Here is a 14082-nt window from a genome sequence, read left to right as displayed (position 1 = left end):
CTCTCAGCAAGTGATGCGCATGTCTGCATCACAATGAATTGAAGCTCAGCACATATTTTTTTCCTTGTTTTAAGAGTAATATTGTGAAACGCTAAATAAACGCTGCCTTTTACAAAGTGAGAGCACTTTTTTTTTTGCTCACAAAATTGTAAGCAGCTTTTTTCGTCATAAATTCACAACCACATTCGAGGCATTCATGATCAAATAATGGATAAAGTAATTATTCAATGCTCGACACAAACAGCAAAAAAGCATCATGAAGAAAGATTCTAAATTTGTTTATTCATTCATGTGTTCTGAGGTTGCTCAATGTTGACACATTTTTAAGTTTTACCGTAGATATAACACACTTCGCAAGACGAATTGTGTACTTCCGCAGGGAAAAACACACATTTTAAATGGCCACATCTGTACATACAGACTCATGTACTGTATTCACACAATTGTTCATGTATGCAATTATCCAACCGGCAATTCATGTGGCAACAGTACAATGCACAAAATGATGTGGATACAGGTCAACACGTTCAGGTAAGGCAGTAGGCCATTCAAATTAAACATTGGAATGGGGTTAAAGAAAAATCAGGTGAAACCATGACTTGGTTTAAGATGACAGTTAGTCTACAGTTTGTTGCATAAACACTCGTTTAAAATGTGGGCAGAAAAGAGCAAAGAATCTCAGGATTTCCATTTAAATGAGCTAAGAATGGGAATCTGATGTTAAAGTGCACACAAATTCACCAAAACAAGGATGCAGGAAAATGCACACTGAATGTGCATCTTACAAAATATGCAATAATTACTGTAACTTTTACTTTTATGTGAAGTAGACACAGCTCCCCAAAATTGGACAGTACAATTTGAGAATGTACACTACTCTTTACCAGTGGTTATTCTAACAAAGCAACAGCTACATACAGTACAGAAACACTTTTAGAGTTATAAAGATGGCAAGAAAATCTAATTGAGATGTAAAAAAAAACTTTTAGAGGAACAATTCTTAAAGATGAACCCATCATTTACTTGGTGACAAAAGATAATGAGAATATTTTTCTTATTACTTTACTACAACTGTATACTATAGAAACAATCACTACAATGTTTGTTTGGAAAGATCCTTTGTACAAGCTTCAGGAGCTACACCAGAGTCAAATGCACTCACATATCCTGCCATGATGTTCATTATATACACATCATTATGTCAGCCAATGATCATACTGTATTAGATAGACTTTTATTGTCAGAGTGGGAGAAGTTATTTACTATCTGGTTTTTAATGTCCTATACACATTGCTAAGTTTTTAAGCTGTTGTCTATCATTTGACTTTGCTAAAACACTCAGCTTTGTGTTATTGGCATAGCAGTGGACCCTAATGACATGCTTACACATCATTTTATCTTGAGGAAGCATTTATATAAAAAAGAACAGTGGGCTAAGAACAGAGATTTGCAGAAAACCAAACTTTAGTATGCGAGAGACCAATTATGTAAAATTTACTTTGTGAGTTTTAGACATTCAGACAGGTCTCCAATGTGTGCATGCAAAACATGAAGGGAAAAACATTTCCTGATTTTTTTCTTTCAATTTTTACAGGTATTGGGTGGTGTTTAAACAAGGCAGTTTTATTTTCCCCAAATATGACTTCATATAAGAAATTGCCCTTCCTTGGTTTGTTGCTGAGCCCTCCCTACTGGGGAGGTTCTCTGTTAGGGCATGACTCAGCAGTAGTTAATTTAACTCATTAGACACTGAATTGTTGCTTTCAGAGGAAGGGTAAAATGAGGGGAGTTTGAGGTATGACAAATGCATTAATTCTGGGGTATTTAGCTAAAGCATTAAGGAAACAGACTTTACTGAGGTGTCTAAGACTTATGAAAACTTGTTGGTGAAATAGTAAATTATGATTCTTTTTTTTTTTTTTTTAATTAACCTACTCCTGGACACAGTTACATACATTAGACATCTTACTGGCAAAGGAGTAGGTTTTGCACATATTTATAATATTCATCTAAGCATTCCATAAACATCAGCCCATTCTTTTGAGGTTCTTTATTCCAACATGAACTACATAGCCAGAAAAAAAAGTCTGCTCAGTATACTTAATTATATTACTTTCTTAACCTTAATAACTCCAACTTAATAAGTAGCTGTGCTTTCACTTCTTCTTACTAGAATTATTTTACCAAACTCACACCAACGATAAACGTTTGGATGCATCGGCTACCTTTCCAGCACCTGGCAGCATCTGACTCCAACTCAGAGATATAACTGCAAACTACCTCCGTAATTGCACATAGAGTGGCAAAAGAGAACAAAACATTGAATGCATTGACTGATCTACTATTTATATGCCTGTAATATTTTATTCCTACACATGGTACACTCTAGATTTTCTAGGGCTAATGTAAATAAAATGGGTGACCAAGAGCGTTCTTGAAATGCTGTTGACAGTATGTATGGCTTTTATCCACTGTAAACACCTAGGGCCAAAACCAAATCTTGACAAAGTGAAAAATAAATTATAATAATGCCATAATGTGTGATCGAATGCTTTTCCTGCATCCAGCTGTAGCAATATCTCTAAACTACTCTCCTCATATTGCTTGGTAAAAGGTGACCTGGGATGCAGCTCACTTTATCAGGAAAAAATAAATAAATAAATAAAAAAAAAATATATATATATATATATACTGTATATAATGTTGTTTGATAGAATTTTTAAGGTTTTATAAATAGTCAGACATTTTGTCTTAAATTTCTTCCTTTGATATGAGTTTTTAAATTTGCCCAATCCTTCTTATTTAATTCCAGTAGAGGTAATTTAAAAGATGCTGATTTGCTCTGGATTCTGTTTTATATACAACTTAAAAAAATGCTTAAATTGCTAAGAAACTGAAATTATATCTCATGTGATATTTATGTTAATTATGTGCCTGTAGTGCCTTTCAGAAGGCAGGAGTGCAAAGAGCCTATGAGCAGGATATAAAGTTTTTTAAAGTTGCGTAGTAGAAGAAGCGAGTTGCTCAGTCTGTCCGCTGTGCTTCTGTAAAAAAAAATTGCCGCCAGGGATAACTCACACACACACACACACACACACACACACGTCTGTCAGAAAGGTCTCTGTTTATTAACAGGAAAGATGGGGTCTTTATATGTTTGACCAAACGTCTGTGCCATCGACATATGTTACATGAACCATTGTAAATGTCCTGGTGAGACTCTGAAGAATCTAAGAAGAGGAAGACAGAGAGGTGTTCACAGAGACGAATCACAAGATTCTGGCTCGAGTTAGGGGGAGAGGGAGAAGGAGAAAGAGGGAGAGAAAAAGAGAGAGAGGGGAGAGACATATGTAGAGTATGGAAAGGTGAGCGTGGGAGCGTTCACACCTTTAAGAACAGATGCAAGAGCAGCAGGAAAGATTTAACACGTTAATATCAAATCTATGAGGAAGAGAGCAAGAGAGTAGAAATAACTCCTTTATATGTAAAATAATTCTAACACAAGGTGATAGAAGTCCTTTGTGATATTGTCTAGTGAAGTAGGCTTTTAATTGTCATTCCAACCATATACAGTTCAGTACACAGTGAAAGGAAACAACAGTCCTCCAGGACCAAAGGTGCTACATACATGCCACAACATAAATTAACAACACACTTTACCGAAACCAGCTAGCTAACTAAGAGATCGAATTAGCTAACTAGCTCCGATATGACAGATTAACATTTTTAAGTTATCCTAAAACACTATCTATTTCTATACAAAGAAGAGAAAATACAGTGGAACTTTGGATTACGAGCATAATTTGTTCCGTATTCGAAAACACTCATAAACCAAATTTTATTTTCCCATAAGAAATAAAGGAAATTATTCATTATTACTCAAATTATTCATTCCACAGCCCCAAAAAATAAATACATTAAAATAATTAATACAAAATATAAACTATAAATAAATAAAATAAAGTACAAATAAATCCAGACAGATAAGTGCTTCCATTTATCAGTGCAGGCGCTGTGTGTGTGTGTTTGGGCCTGCCGTTATTTGTGTGCACGTGTGTAATTTGACACCGTGCCGGTTTATATATATATGAGTGTGTGAACCGGCACGGTGTCAAATTACGCACGCGCACACACATAATAACAGGCTAAGGGAGAAAATGTTTCCACCATGTGTTCCACCATGCATGCACGGATGTTGAGAGAGACGCGCACCAAGACCCAGCAGACGATTACCCACTTCCGCAGCGCAAGAGAGAGAAAAAACGTTGGCTCAGTTGTGATCACGTGACACTCGGCGTCAACACATCAAGCGCTCGTAAACCAAAACCTACTTGTCCAAATGTAATAAAAAAAAACTACTTGTCCAAATGTAATAAAAAAATTTGCTCGCCTACGGAACACTCACAAACCGCGTTATTCGCCTTCTGAGGTTTCACTGTATATAAAAAAGAGACAATAGGCAACAGACAACAAAGTGCACATGCAAGAGCTACAGAACAACATAACATGTTACAGTACTTTTTTTGAGGTATGAGTTGAGATATGGGAGGAGAAACAGTAAACATTTTAAATTTTAAATTTCTGAGAAGCAGCAATTATTAAACAAAAATTTGCCAGTGGCTTTGCTGATGCAGTGTGTGGTGTAGATGTCTTTGATTGTGTGCTCTGATGATTGTGTGCTCTGCTGATCTTCTTAGCTGTCTACACTATCCGCTGTAGGGTCTAACAGTCTGATATGGCACAATTCCCAAACCAGACAGTTATTCAGCTGCTCACGATGCTCTTGATAGTTCCTCTATAGAAGGTGGTAAGGATTGGTGGTGGAAGCTGGGCCTTCCTTAGGCTTCTTAGGGCAAAAAGACATTGTTAGGCTTTCTTGTGCAGAAAGCCGGTGTTGAGGGACCAGGTGAGGATCTCCTCCAGGTGGACACTCAGGAATTTTGCTCTTGACGATCTCTTTCGATGCTAAGCGGAGAGTAATCGCTCCGAAGTCAACAATCATCTCTTTTGTTTTGTCGACGTTCAGAGACGGGTTGTTGTCTTTACACCAGTCCGTTAGCCTCTGCACTTTCTCTCTGTACGCTGACTCATCATTCTTGCTAATGAGACCTACCACGGTCGTGTCATCAAACTTGATGATATGATTGGAGCTGTGTGTCGCTACACAATCATGAGTCAGCAGCATGAACAGCAGGGCATCTGGAAGGGAGGGAGCCATCATTGTCACAGGCAGGTGATGAGGTTTTGTAGTTTGTGATGGATTGTATGCTTTGCCACATGCATCGTGTGACACCGCTGTCCCTGAAGTGGTTGTGGATTCTCTGGGCGTGTGCGCGCTTCGCCTCTCTGATGGCCCGGGACAGTTTGTCCCTTGCTGTTTTTAGGCCCACCTTGTCCCCGCCTCTGAAGGCAGTGTCTCAGGTCCTCAGAAGTGTACGCACCTCCGCAGTAATCCACTGTTTCTGGTTGGGTCATGAGATGATGCTCTTGGAGACAGTGACATCATCAATGCACTTGTTGATGATGAGTACTCCTCCAAGTCAGTGAAGTCGCAGCCTCCCTAAACATGTTACAGTCTGTGATCTCAAATCAGTCCTAAAGAGCAGAGATGGCTCCTGCTGACCAAGTTTTCACCTCCTTTAACGCATGACAAGTGGTTTGTAGGCTGGAATTAGCATAACAGAAATGTGGTCTGAGTAGCTGCGAGTCTTACCGCACAGATGCTGCATTTCTGTCGAATGAATGGCGGCATCTGAAACTTTGTCTCTGAACCATGTCTCTGAGAAAACAAAGACACAGCTGTCCCTAAACTAAAATAAATGCGCTTCAACATGAAGTAAACAAAGTAGCACGATTTTGGCTCCGGTGCGGCTGCTGCGTGCTACTGCCGCGCCGCCATCTTGGATCAAGATTGTGTGCTCTGTTGGAAGTAAAGCTTCTACAATGCGTTGGGCAATTTTCACTACCCTCTGCAGCACTTTCTGGTCCAACACAGTGCAGTTCCCATACCAGACTGTGATATAGCTGGTCAGGATGCTCTTAACGCTGCAATGATAGAAGTTCAACAGGATGTCTAAAGAGAGATAGTTGTTCTTCAGAGCCCTCAGTAAGAAAGGCTTTCTTGACCAAACTAGAGCTGTTGGTTGTCCAGGAGGGATCCTCAGAAATGTGGATGCCCATGAATTTGAAGCTGGTGGTATGGTCCACTCCATTGATGTAATTGGGTGTGTGTCTATCACCTTTTTTCTTTCTGAAGTCAACTATGAGCTCCTTGTTCTTCTTGGTGTTGAGCAGCAGGTTGTTGCCAGTGCACTACGTCGTCTCTAAAAGCTGACCCATTATTGTCTGTGATGAGTAAGGATCAGGGTGGAAGAGCAGTGGTGATCTACCTGAACATGCAGAGCCAGAAAGTCCAGAAACCCGTTGCATAGTGAGGGACTAATGACTAAATCTCAGACTTTGGTGACTAACTTAAAGGGAATGACTGTGTTAAATGGTAAACTAAAATTGAGGAAAAGCATACTGGCATAGGTGTCTTTTCCATGTGAGAGAGGACTGAGTGCAGCACTGTGGAAACTGCGTCCTCCGTTCTGACAGGTGGGCATAATAGCTTGGGCTAGAGACAGATTAAATAAGTCCATTAGGACCCCTGCAAGCTCCCCAGCACATACCATCAGGCCCTGCAGCTTTTTGTGCATTGATCCTGCTCAGTGCTATGGTGACATCATTGGTGGTGAGTGTGAGTGGTTGGTAGTCTGCAGGGCACTCGAATTTGATTGCTGGCTCCAGATTATCCCTTTCAAAATTAGCATAGAAGTTTTTAACTTAAATAGAATTTTTTTATCTTAATGCCTGCCTCAGATTGGCCCTGGCTGTACTGTAGGCCTGTGCATCACCAGATCTAATCATCAGATCATTGTTCAGATCATCGTCCAGATCATCGTTGGGAGCCTTCAGTAAGAGGTGAACCTTTTTGTTCATCCAAGGCTTTTGATTTGGGTACATAGTGATCTGTGGTGACAGTGTCTGCCCGTGGTGTCAATATAGTTCAGGATAGAGGAAGCATTGCAAGTGGGAACCACAGGTGGCTTAAGTAGCAAACATGCTCCAGTCAGTGTGTTGAAATCGGTCCTGAACTTAAGTCAGCCCCCCACTGGCCACACTTTGATTGTCTTTCTGTTTCTGTTGGTACCACATGTTGGATGAGTGGTGAATATGCAGATGAGAGAAACAAATACAAGTGATCTGATTGTCCCATGTGGGGGAGGGAGGTAGCCTTCTAAGCTCCAGATATGTTAGTGTAAATATGGTCCAGGGTTTTGTTTCCTCTGGTGTGGAAGAAAACATGCTGGTAAAATCTAGGGAGCATTGTTTTTACGTTGGAGTGGTTCAAGTCACTTGCAACAATAAAAGCAGCATCTGGATGAGTTGACTGTTGTGTGCTAATACCTGCATGTAGTTCTTTTATTGCAAGCTTGGCATTAGCATCTGATGGAATGTATACAGCAGTAAAAACGGTTGATGTGAATTCTCTGGGTAAATAAAAGGTTGTACACTTAACCATAATAAATTCCAGATTAGGTGAGCAGTGTCTCAAAGTGATAACAGAGTCTGTACACCAAGCGTTGTTTATATATATATATAAATGACACAGCCCTCCACCTCTGATCTTACCGGAGTCATCTGCTGTCCTCTTAGGAGACGTATAATTCAGCTAGCTCAATAGCTCTATCCGGTATACCGCTATTCAACCATGTTTCTGTGATATCATGATGTTGGAGACCATTATCCTCTTTTTGCTGGAGGTGTGCAGTTGTAGCTCGTCGATTTTGTTGATCAGTGACCGAACATTAGCGAGGAAAATGCTGGGTAAAGCCGATGCTGCGGAGTGGGAAATCAGTGATAGAAGTAGCAGAATGGTGTAATTCAATGTCTATAAGTCCTTTACTGCTGTAGGATGTTAAAGCAATGCTGTTCTGAGTGAACAACCTGGCAAGGAATAAAAAAATAACTGCTAAAACGCAAAAACTGGAGAGAAGCTGACCCTTGCGTTGTGCACGCACTTCCATCTTGGTCACAAATATGTGACAAATTAATTATTTAATGACATTTATCAAACCAAATAAAAAAAAAAGAAACTTTTTTCTGTCCTTTGACTTCGGAAAGGGTGGAGGAAAAAACAAACAAAAAAAAAAGCAATAATAATGAATACAAAAACAGTCAGCAGATCAGCAGATTAACAAAAAACTAATTATTTGCGATGACAGTCCTCATTATCATTCCACTTTGTCAGGAGTGGGTGCTGATAGATAGAAAATGCCCAAAATCATACATAAAAAATCACTTTGGTGCTGTTAATAACAACCAAGATACCCTATCATCAAGTCTGTTAACAGCTTTATAAATTAATATGGGACTATTATTAAATCTATGCAAAAATATTATGTGACAGAAAAAATATATACAAAATTAGGAAGCTAAACGTGCACGGATTAGACTGCTGGTTAAGTTAAAACTTCTACTGAAACTCCCTTTAAGCCCTATCTGGTGAATAATAAAATAGATATTTCCCATTTACAGTCCCAGTCTTGCAGGTCAAGGTCCCTTGTTTGTCTTCCTACCTGTGAAGGCATATCACTATGTCTCGTGGAACATCCTCTGGATTCAGTTATTCAGTTATTCATCACTTATACACCTTAAAGAAAACATTGTTTAAAATAATAATATTTGTCTGCTACTGTATAGGACTCAAATACATAAATTCTTTGCCAAAAATATGCATTGCTTTCGGTAAGACTGCATGCTGAATGCTGGCACTGTTAGCTGCTGCTACTCTCGGGAGCGATATGTTTGTTTCTTTTGCATCTTTTTGTTGTGTTTCCGTAATTCTACCTTGTGTTGCTGCACCTGTGTAGTAGTCTAACTACAGCAATGTTTTAACCTGACCCGTCTACTAACTGGGATTACTGTCGGCTTTTGTATTGTGTATTATACCTGTCCCTGGCTCCAAACAGCTAGTTCTAGCTATTAGCTGCTTTGGCGGCTTGGTGGCCATTTCGGCGGACATCGCCGGCTATCGCAGCTTTTTCCGGCTGTTCTGGCTCACTGGCGATGCCCAGTCATAAACACTGGCGGTATTGCGGCTACCAACAACCACTGGCGATTACCGTCGGCTGCTCCAACGAACACTGAGGGCTACCGGCGCTAACCGGTTTCTGTCCGCGACTGCTTGTCGGCTGTTCGCGCTATTGGTGGTTACCAGGTGCGGACTAGCATTTGAGCTCTTTTATAAACTACTCCCTAAGATGAGTGTCATGCCATCTTTCTGTGACCTACTGCCCTGGGCCTCTAATCAGTGGCAAATATGAGCTATATCTGCTTGGATCATCCTCTCACTTATTTGTAATCCAGTAGCTTCAATACTATGCTATGCGGCATCAGAACTTCTTCAACTTCGTTCTTGTCACTCTCAGCCACCAACACTGCTCTCATATAAGGTTATCATTCACATACCTTGCCGTAAATATGTCCACCGGGGTTCTCATTAGAATCACTTCTGTTATTCGGAAATCGAAATCAACTGTCAATTAGACCCTCTTCCGACTCAATTGGTCAAAGTTTGTCTTCCAGTTCTCTTACCGTTCATCACTAAGATCATCCACTCTTCTCTGACTTCTGGCATCGTTCCCCAATTTCTTTAAAACTGCATTAATAACTCCTATACTCAAGAAACCAGGTGCTGATCCAAACAATTTTGATAATTTTCATCCAATTTCAAATCGCCTATTCCTATCAAAAATCCTAGAGAAGGTTGTTTCAGCACAGGTACATAACCACCTGTCAATTAATAACTTATATCAACAATTAAGAGAAGAAAAAAGGGGCTACTCCCGCCACCAGCAGTCTGTGTCAACACCCCAAAATCCTTCTTGGGCCTTCAGGGTTAAAGGCTGTGGACTGAACAGGGGCTTGGCATGGAATGTGACTTGGCCCTCCCAGACAGCAGAACAAACACAATGTCTTTAAATCTGAATGGCAGAGCAAAAACAATGTAATTAAAGTCATCTTGGGGTTTTCCCCCCCAAAACAGTAGCTTTATTAGGGCTAGTAAAGCAAACTGGGCCTTCATCATGGCCAGCGGAGCATGCTATTCTGTTTCTTATCAGAATAATTTTAAGTCGACTGAAGAAATATTGTCTATGTACAGTAACCACAGGTGATAGGGCAAGTCAGACCAAGCAGTCATGATTCCCATCTATGAGAGTGCATGAATTGTCACTGATAAGCAGTACTGAGGTGACTGGGGATAAGGTATTAGTCTGTGTTTATAGTATGTATATACGCAGATATGATCAGCTTGCCCATTCTTTGATTTGTAAGTGCTCTCTTGTGTGCTGGATGGACAGGGAAATTTTATGCTCGGGGTTAATGGTATCCTGCTCATAATAGAACCCATCACCTCTGCAAAGATCCCCAGTATGAGTTTCAATAATGCTGCTAAGTGTTGAACGCCTTTTGGGGTTTAAAAAATCCACTTTTCTGCTAAATTAAGAAACAGTACATGAGCTTAAAATATTCAGGTCAACACTGGACCTTTGATTACAAAGTACTACAGATAAATGGTAAAAGATGATCATTTCACATTGTGCATGGCAAAAGGAAGAAAACATTCTAAAAATATATAACTGCAAAATGACAAACAGGGTAGCCGTGCATAATATGGTTTTCATACATGCAGTATGTACACAACACAATTGTACTTGAAATATTCTTTAACACTACTTCTTCTTTTACCATTGACAAGTACTATGACTGCTGTGCTAAAAATAATCTGCAATCTTGTTTCTACCTGCTCCCATACCAGTGTTAAACAGTGTAAAGAGGGAGGTCTTATTATATAATCCACATCCACATAATTATCCACCATCATGTTTCTACCTGCTCAGAGGTCTTCCAAATTCCATACCATTGTTGAATAGTGTAAAGAGGGAGTAACACATTGTAGCATATAGTAGTTTACTATCACATCATAAAGAATGAAATTAGTTAATTTGCAAAAACATATTTTATATCAGGTTTTACAGTGATGGGTAATAATGTTTAAAAAAAAATTTTTGTGTGTGTGTGTGTGTGTGTGTGTGTGAGAACAGTCACCTGGTGGCGGCATATGATAAAGCCAAAAAGAAACATCAAAACAAGCTCAGGAAACTGGAGTCTCAAATGATGGCCATGATGGAGAGACACGAGACACAGGTGCACATGCTCAAACAGCGTATTACCCTTCTGGAGGAGGAGATGTCACACCCTCATACCAATGAGACCTCCCTCTGAGACACACACAGCAGGGCATTAATTCCAATGCTGGTTCTTCTAATGGAGAAATACAACTACAGTTTGGTGAACATACTGTCCTGTCTTCAGTGGTGTCTTAAGGTTTGGGCTTGAGGTGGCCCCAGTTTGTGAATGTATTTAAGTTTGACAGGCTGTTTTGAATAGTCTAAAGTCTTGTTTATCTTTCTGAGCATTTCCATTGTCAACTCCACATTCTTTACTATTTTAAATTAACACCGTCACTGTTAAGTAATCTTATAGCCATGATTAGATCAATGATCCATATAGACATCTCTGGCTGCATCATACAGTTTGCCTTATACAGTGTGACCCAAAAGTCTGGGTCCATGGATATTTATCTTCATGTCAAATTTTATATTTTTCTTGTAAATAAGACCCAATATAGTGTCAAAACTAACATTCGAAGACTGAATACAATTCATTCTCATATAAGCATTACAGAAATCTACCCATAGAGAAGGTGCTGTGGAATTTTACAGCAGTTGCGATGCCTCCCGACATTTGGGCTATGTAATGTAATTACATATTGCATATGACATTACTTATTGGTCTTTAAAACCTTTATTATAGACTGAAACCTTCAAATAATTACCAATTGGAGTTAGAAACTTTAGTGTGAAGCTGTTTCATGCAATACGTAGTTACTGCTGTTTGTCTTGTATACCATAAATTTACTGTTTAGTTTCTATGCACATATAAAATGACATGGGGAAATGTATATTTTAATTAATTTGATATATGCAAAATACCAGAACCACCACCAGAAAAAAACCTTACTATATTACATGTATTAACAGGCTAATAAGGCAAAACACTTTCTTATTGTACTGTGTTTGCACTTGACCTCATATATGAGGTATCTGAGGTATCACTAATGCTTACATGTAAATGGGTACAAATTGCAAAAGACATATAACACAAACCAATGTAGAAACCCTCCCAAAAAAAGTAGAAACTATGATATCAGCAAAGAGGGAACGGTAAACAATCACATATGAATTTACATACTTTGGGCACATCTTGGACCTATATAGACCTGCTTATCTGAGTATTATGAATATGTACAATAAACCATCAATGTGTACAATTTGGGTTCTGATATGTACAATCACAGAAATTTAGTCCACTGCACTGAAACAAAAATCACTATCAAATCATTATTTAAAATCACTCCTGATTAAGCTTATGATGATTGTCTTTTGAAACAGAAGTCAAGAAAAAAACATAGATAATGCCATGATTAAAATAGAGATGAAATTCAAATGAATACAAACATGCAAAGTACAGTGTTCTGCTCTGATTATCTATCTAAAAAATCTTATTAATCATTAAGGAAAACTTGAAGAAATGGTTAGATACAATACATGATAGACTAGTGCACCATCATGTATATTTGTATGATGTAGCTGTGTGAGAATACAATGAAATGTCAAAAATATCCTCTAATAATAAAACTCCTTTTTTTTTTTTAGAAACACAATGTTTTAGAATAAGGTTGAACAGTTAAGACAAGAGAAACAGGAGCAACAAAGCAAATAAATGTAAACTTATGATGGTTCTATTTATTTTAGATGTTGGTTTTAACCATATTTTGGCCTGTGGCAGTTTTACCTGCTGTACAAAACAAGTATTCATGGTAAAAAAGATAAAAGCTAACATTAACAGGAGCGCTAACAGAGAGTAAACCAAACAACAATTCAGACAGGGCAGATTTCAGAGCTGCCCCTGTAAAACCAGCACTGCAGAACAAAAAAAATCTATCCTGTCATAAGCACTTGGTATGTCCATAAATCTCGTGATCTCTGCCTGGCCAAAAAAAGATGAAGCCAAACTTGGGCAGGCCCAACCTGGCTTCACAGCACTTCTCATAGTCTTCTGCACCCTTGGATATTCTGTCTATGAAGGTAAAACAGTAGCAAAACCCGAGAGCTTGCAAATTTGAATGTGAGAACTTGTAAAATTAATATTTGTATTTGTAAGCTGAAATTTATACTCACAGCTCTGAAGCTGTACAACCACAAGTCAGCACTCACAACCTCTCAGATCTGCCAGTACAACCTCAAATCCCAGTGCTCTGACTTTTGCTACACATTTTGCGATATTCCTGTAGCAAAACTCACTTGCGCACTTGTAAACGCGAACTTGAGAGAGCAGAGTCGGGGGCGGGGCTGGGGTGGGAATGAAGTCATTTTATTGGTCAATGCCTCACCAATGAACAACGCCAGCCACAATGCAAACATTTGTATGCATATGTATCAGCTATTTTGTTTTTAAATGCTTGGAAAATATTTCTATGAAATATCATTAGTTTTACTGGATTTTATAAACCAGTAAAAGCGCAGCAATGTCGTTTAATTGGTTGGAGCCAGCCAATGAAGTGGGAGGTTTTGTGCGCGATGACGTCACAGACTATACAGAGCAGCTCGCGCCGTTTCGGTGGTGGTGGTCGTCGTCGTTGACGATCGCTGATGGCTGAATCAAACAATCCGAGGGTAAGTTTATCTTTTAAATATTTTTTTTTTATAACCGTTTTAATGAATAAAATACTTTAAAATAAAAGTTTTCCTTGAGTGATATTCGGTATATTAGGCTACTAATGAGTACCACTTTGGTGGTATGGGTAGGTTTAAGTGTGGGTTAACGTTAGTGTGTAAGGGATGGGTCAACAGGGGTAATTACAGAAATTAATTACAACTGTAAATACATATAGGTTAAAAAAAGTACAATGTA

General features: G+C 38.9%; 1 protein-coding gene across 7 annotated transcripts in view; it reads left to right on the top strand.

Moving 5' to 3' along the window:
• mcc (MCC regulator of WNT signaling pathway) overlaps positions 1–13845 on the top strand; it is a 355742-nt gene extending 341897 nt beyond the window's left edge. For all 7 annotated transcript variants that reach the window (XM_053485491.1, XM_053485493.1, XM_053485497.1 and 4 more), the window contains one exon: positions 11151–13845. In XM_053485491.1, coding sequence (XP_053341466.1) covers positions 11151–11331 — 181 coding nt within the window. In that variant the 3' untranslated portion in view covers positions 11332–13845. The remainder of the gene's footprint in view (positions 1–11150) is intronic.
• Positions 13846–14082: the final 237 nt, after the last annotated feature.

The sequence above is a fragment of the Clarias gariepinus genome, chromosome 24 (assembly GCF_024256425.1).
Source record: "Clarias gariepinus isolate MV-2021 ecotype Netherlands chromosome 24, CGAR_prim_01v2, whole genome shotgun sequence".
Taxonomy (NCBI): domain Eukaryota; kingdom Metazoa; phylum Chordata; class Actinopteri; order Siluriformes; family Clariidae; genus Clarias; species Clarias gariepinus.
This window is presented reverse-complemented; position numbering and strand designations above follow the sequence as displayed.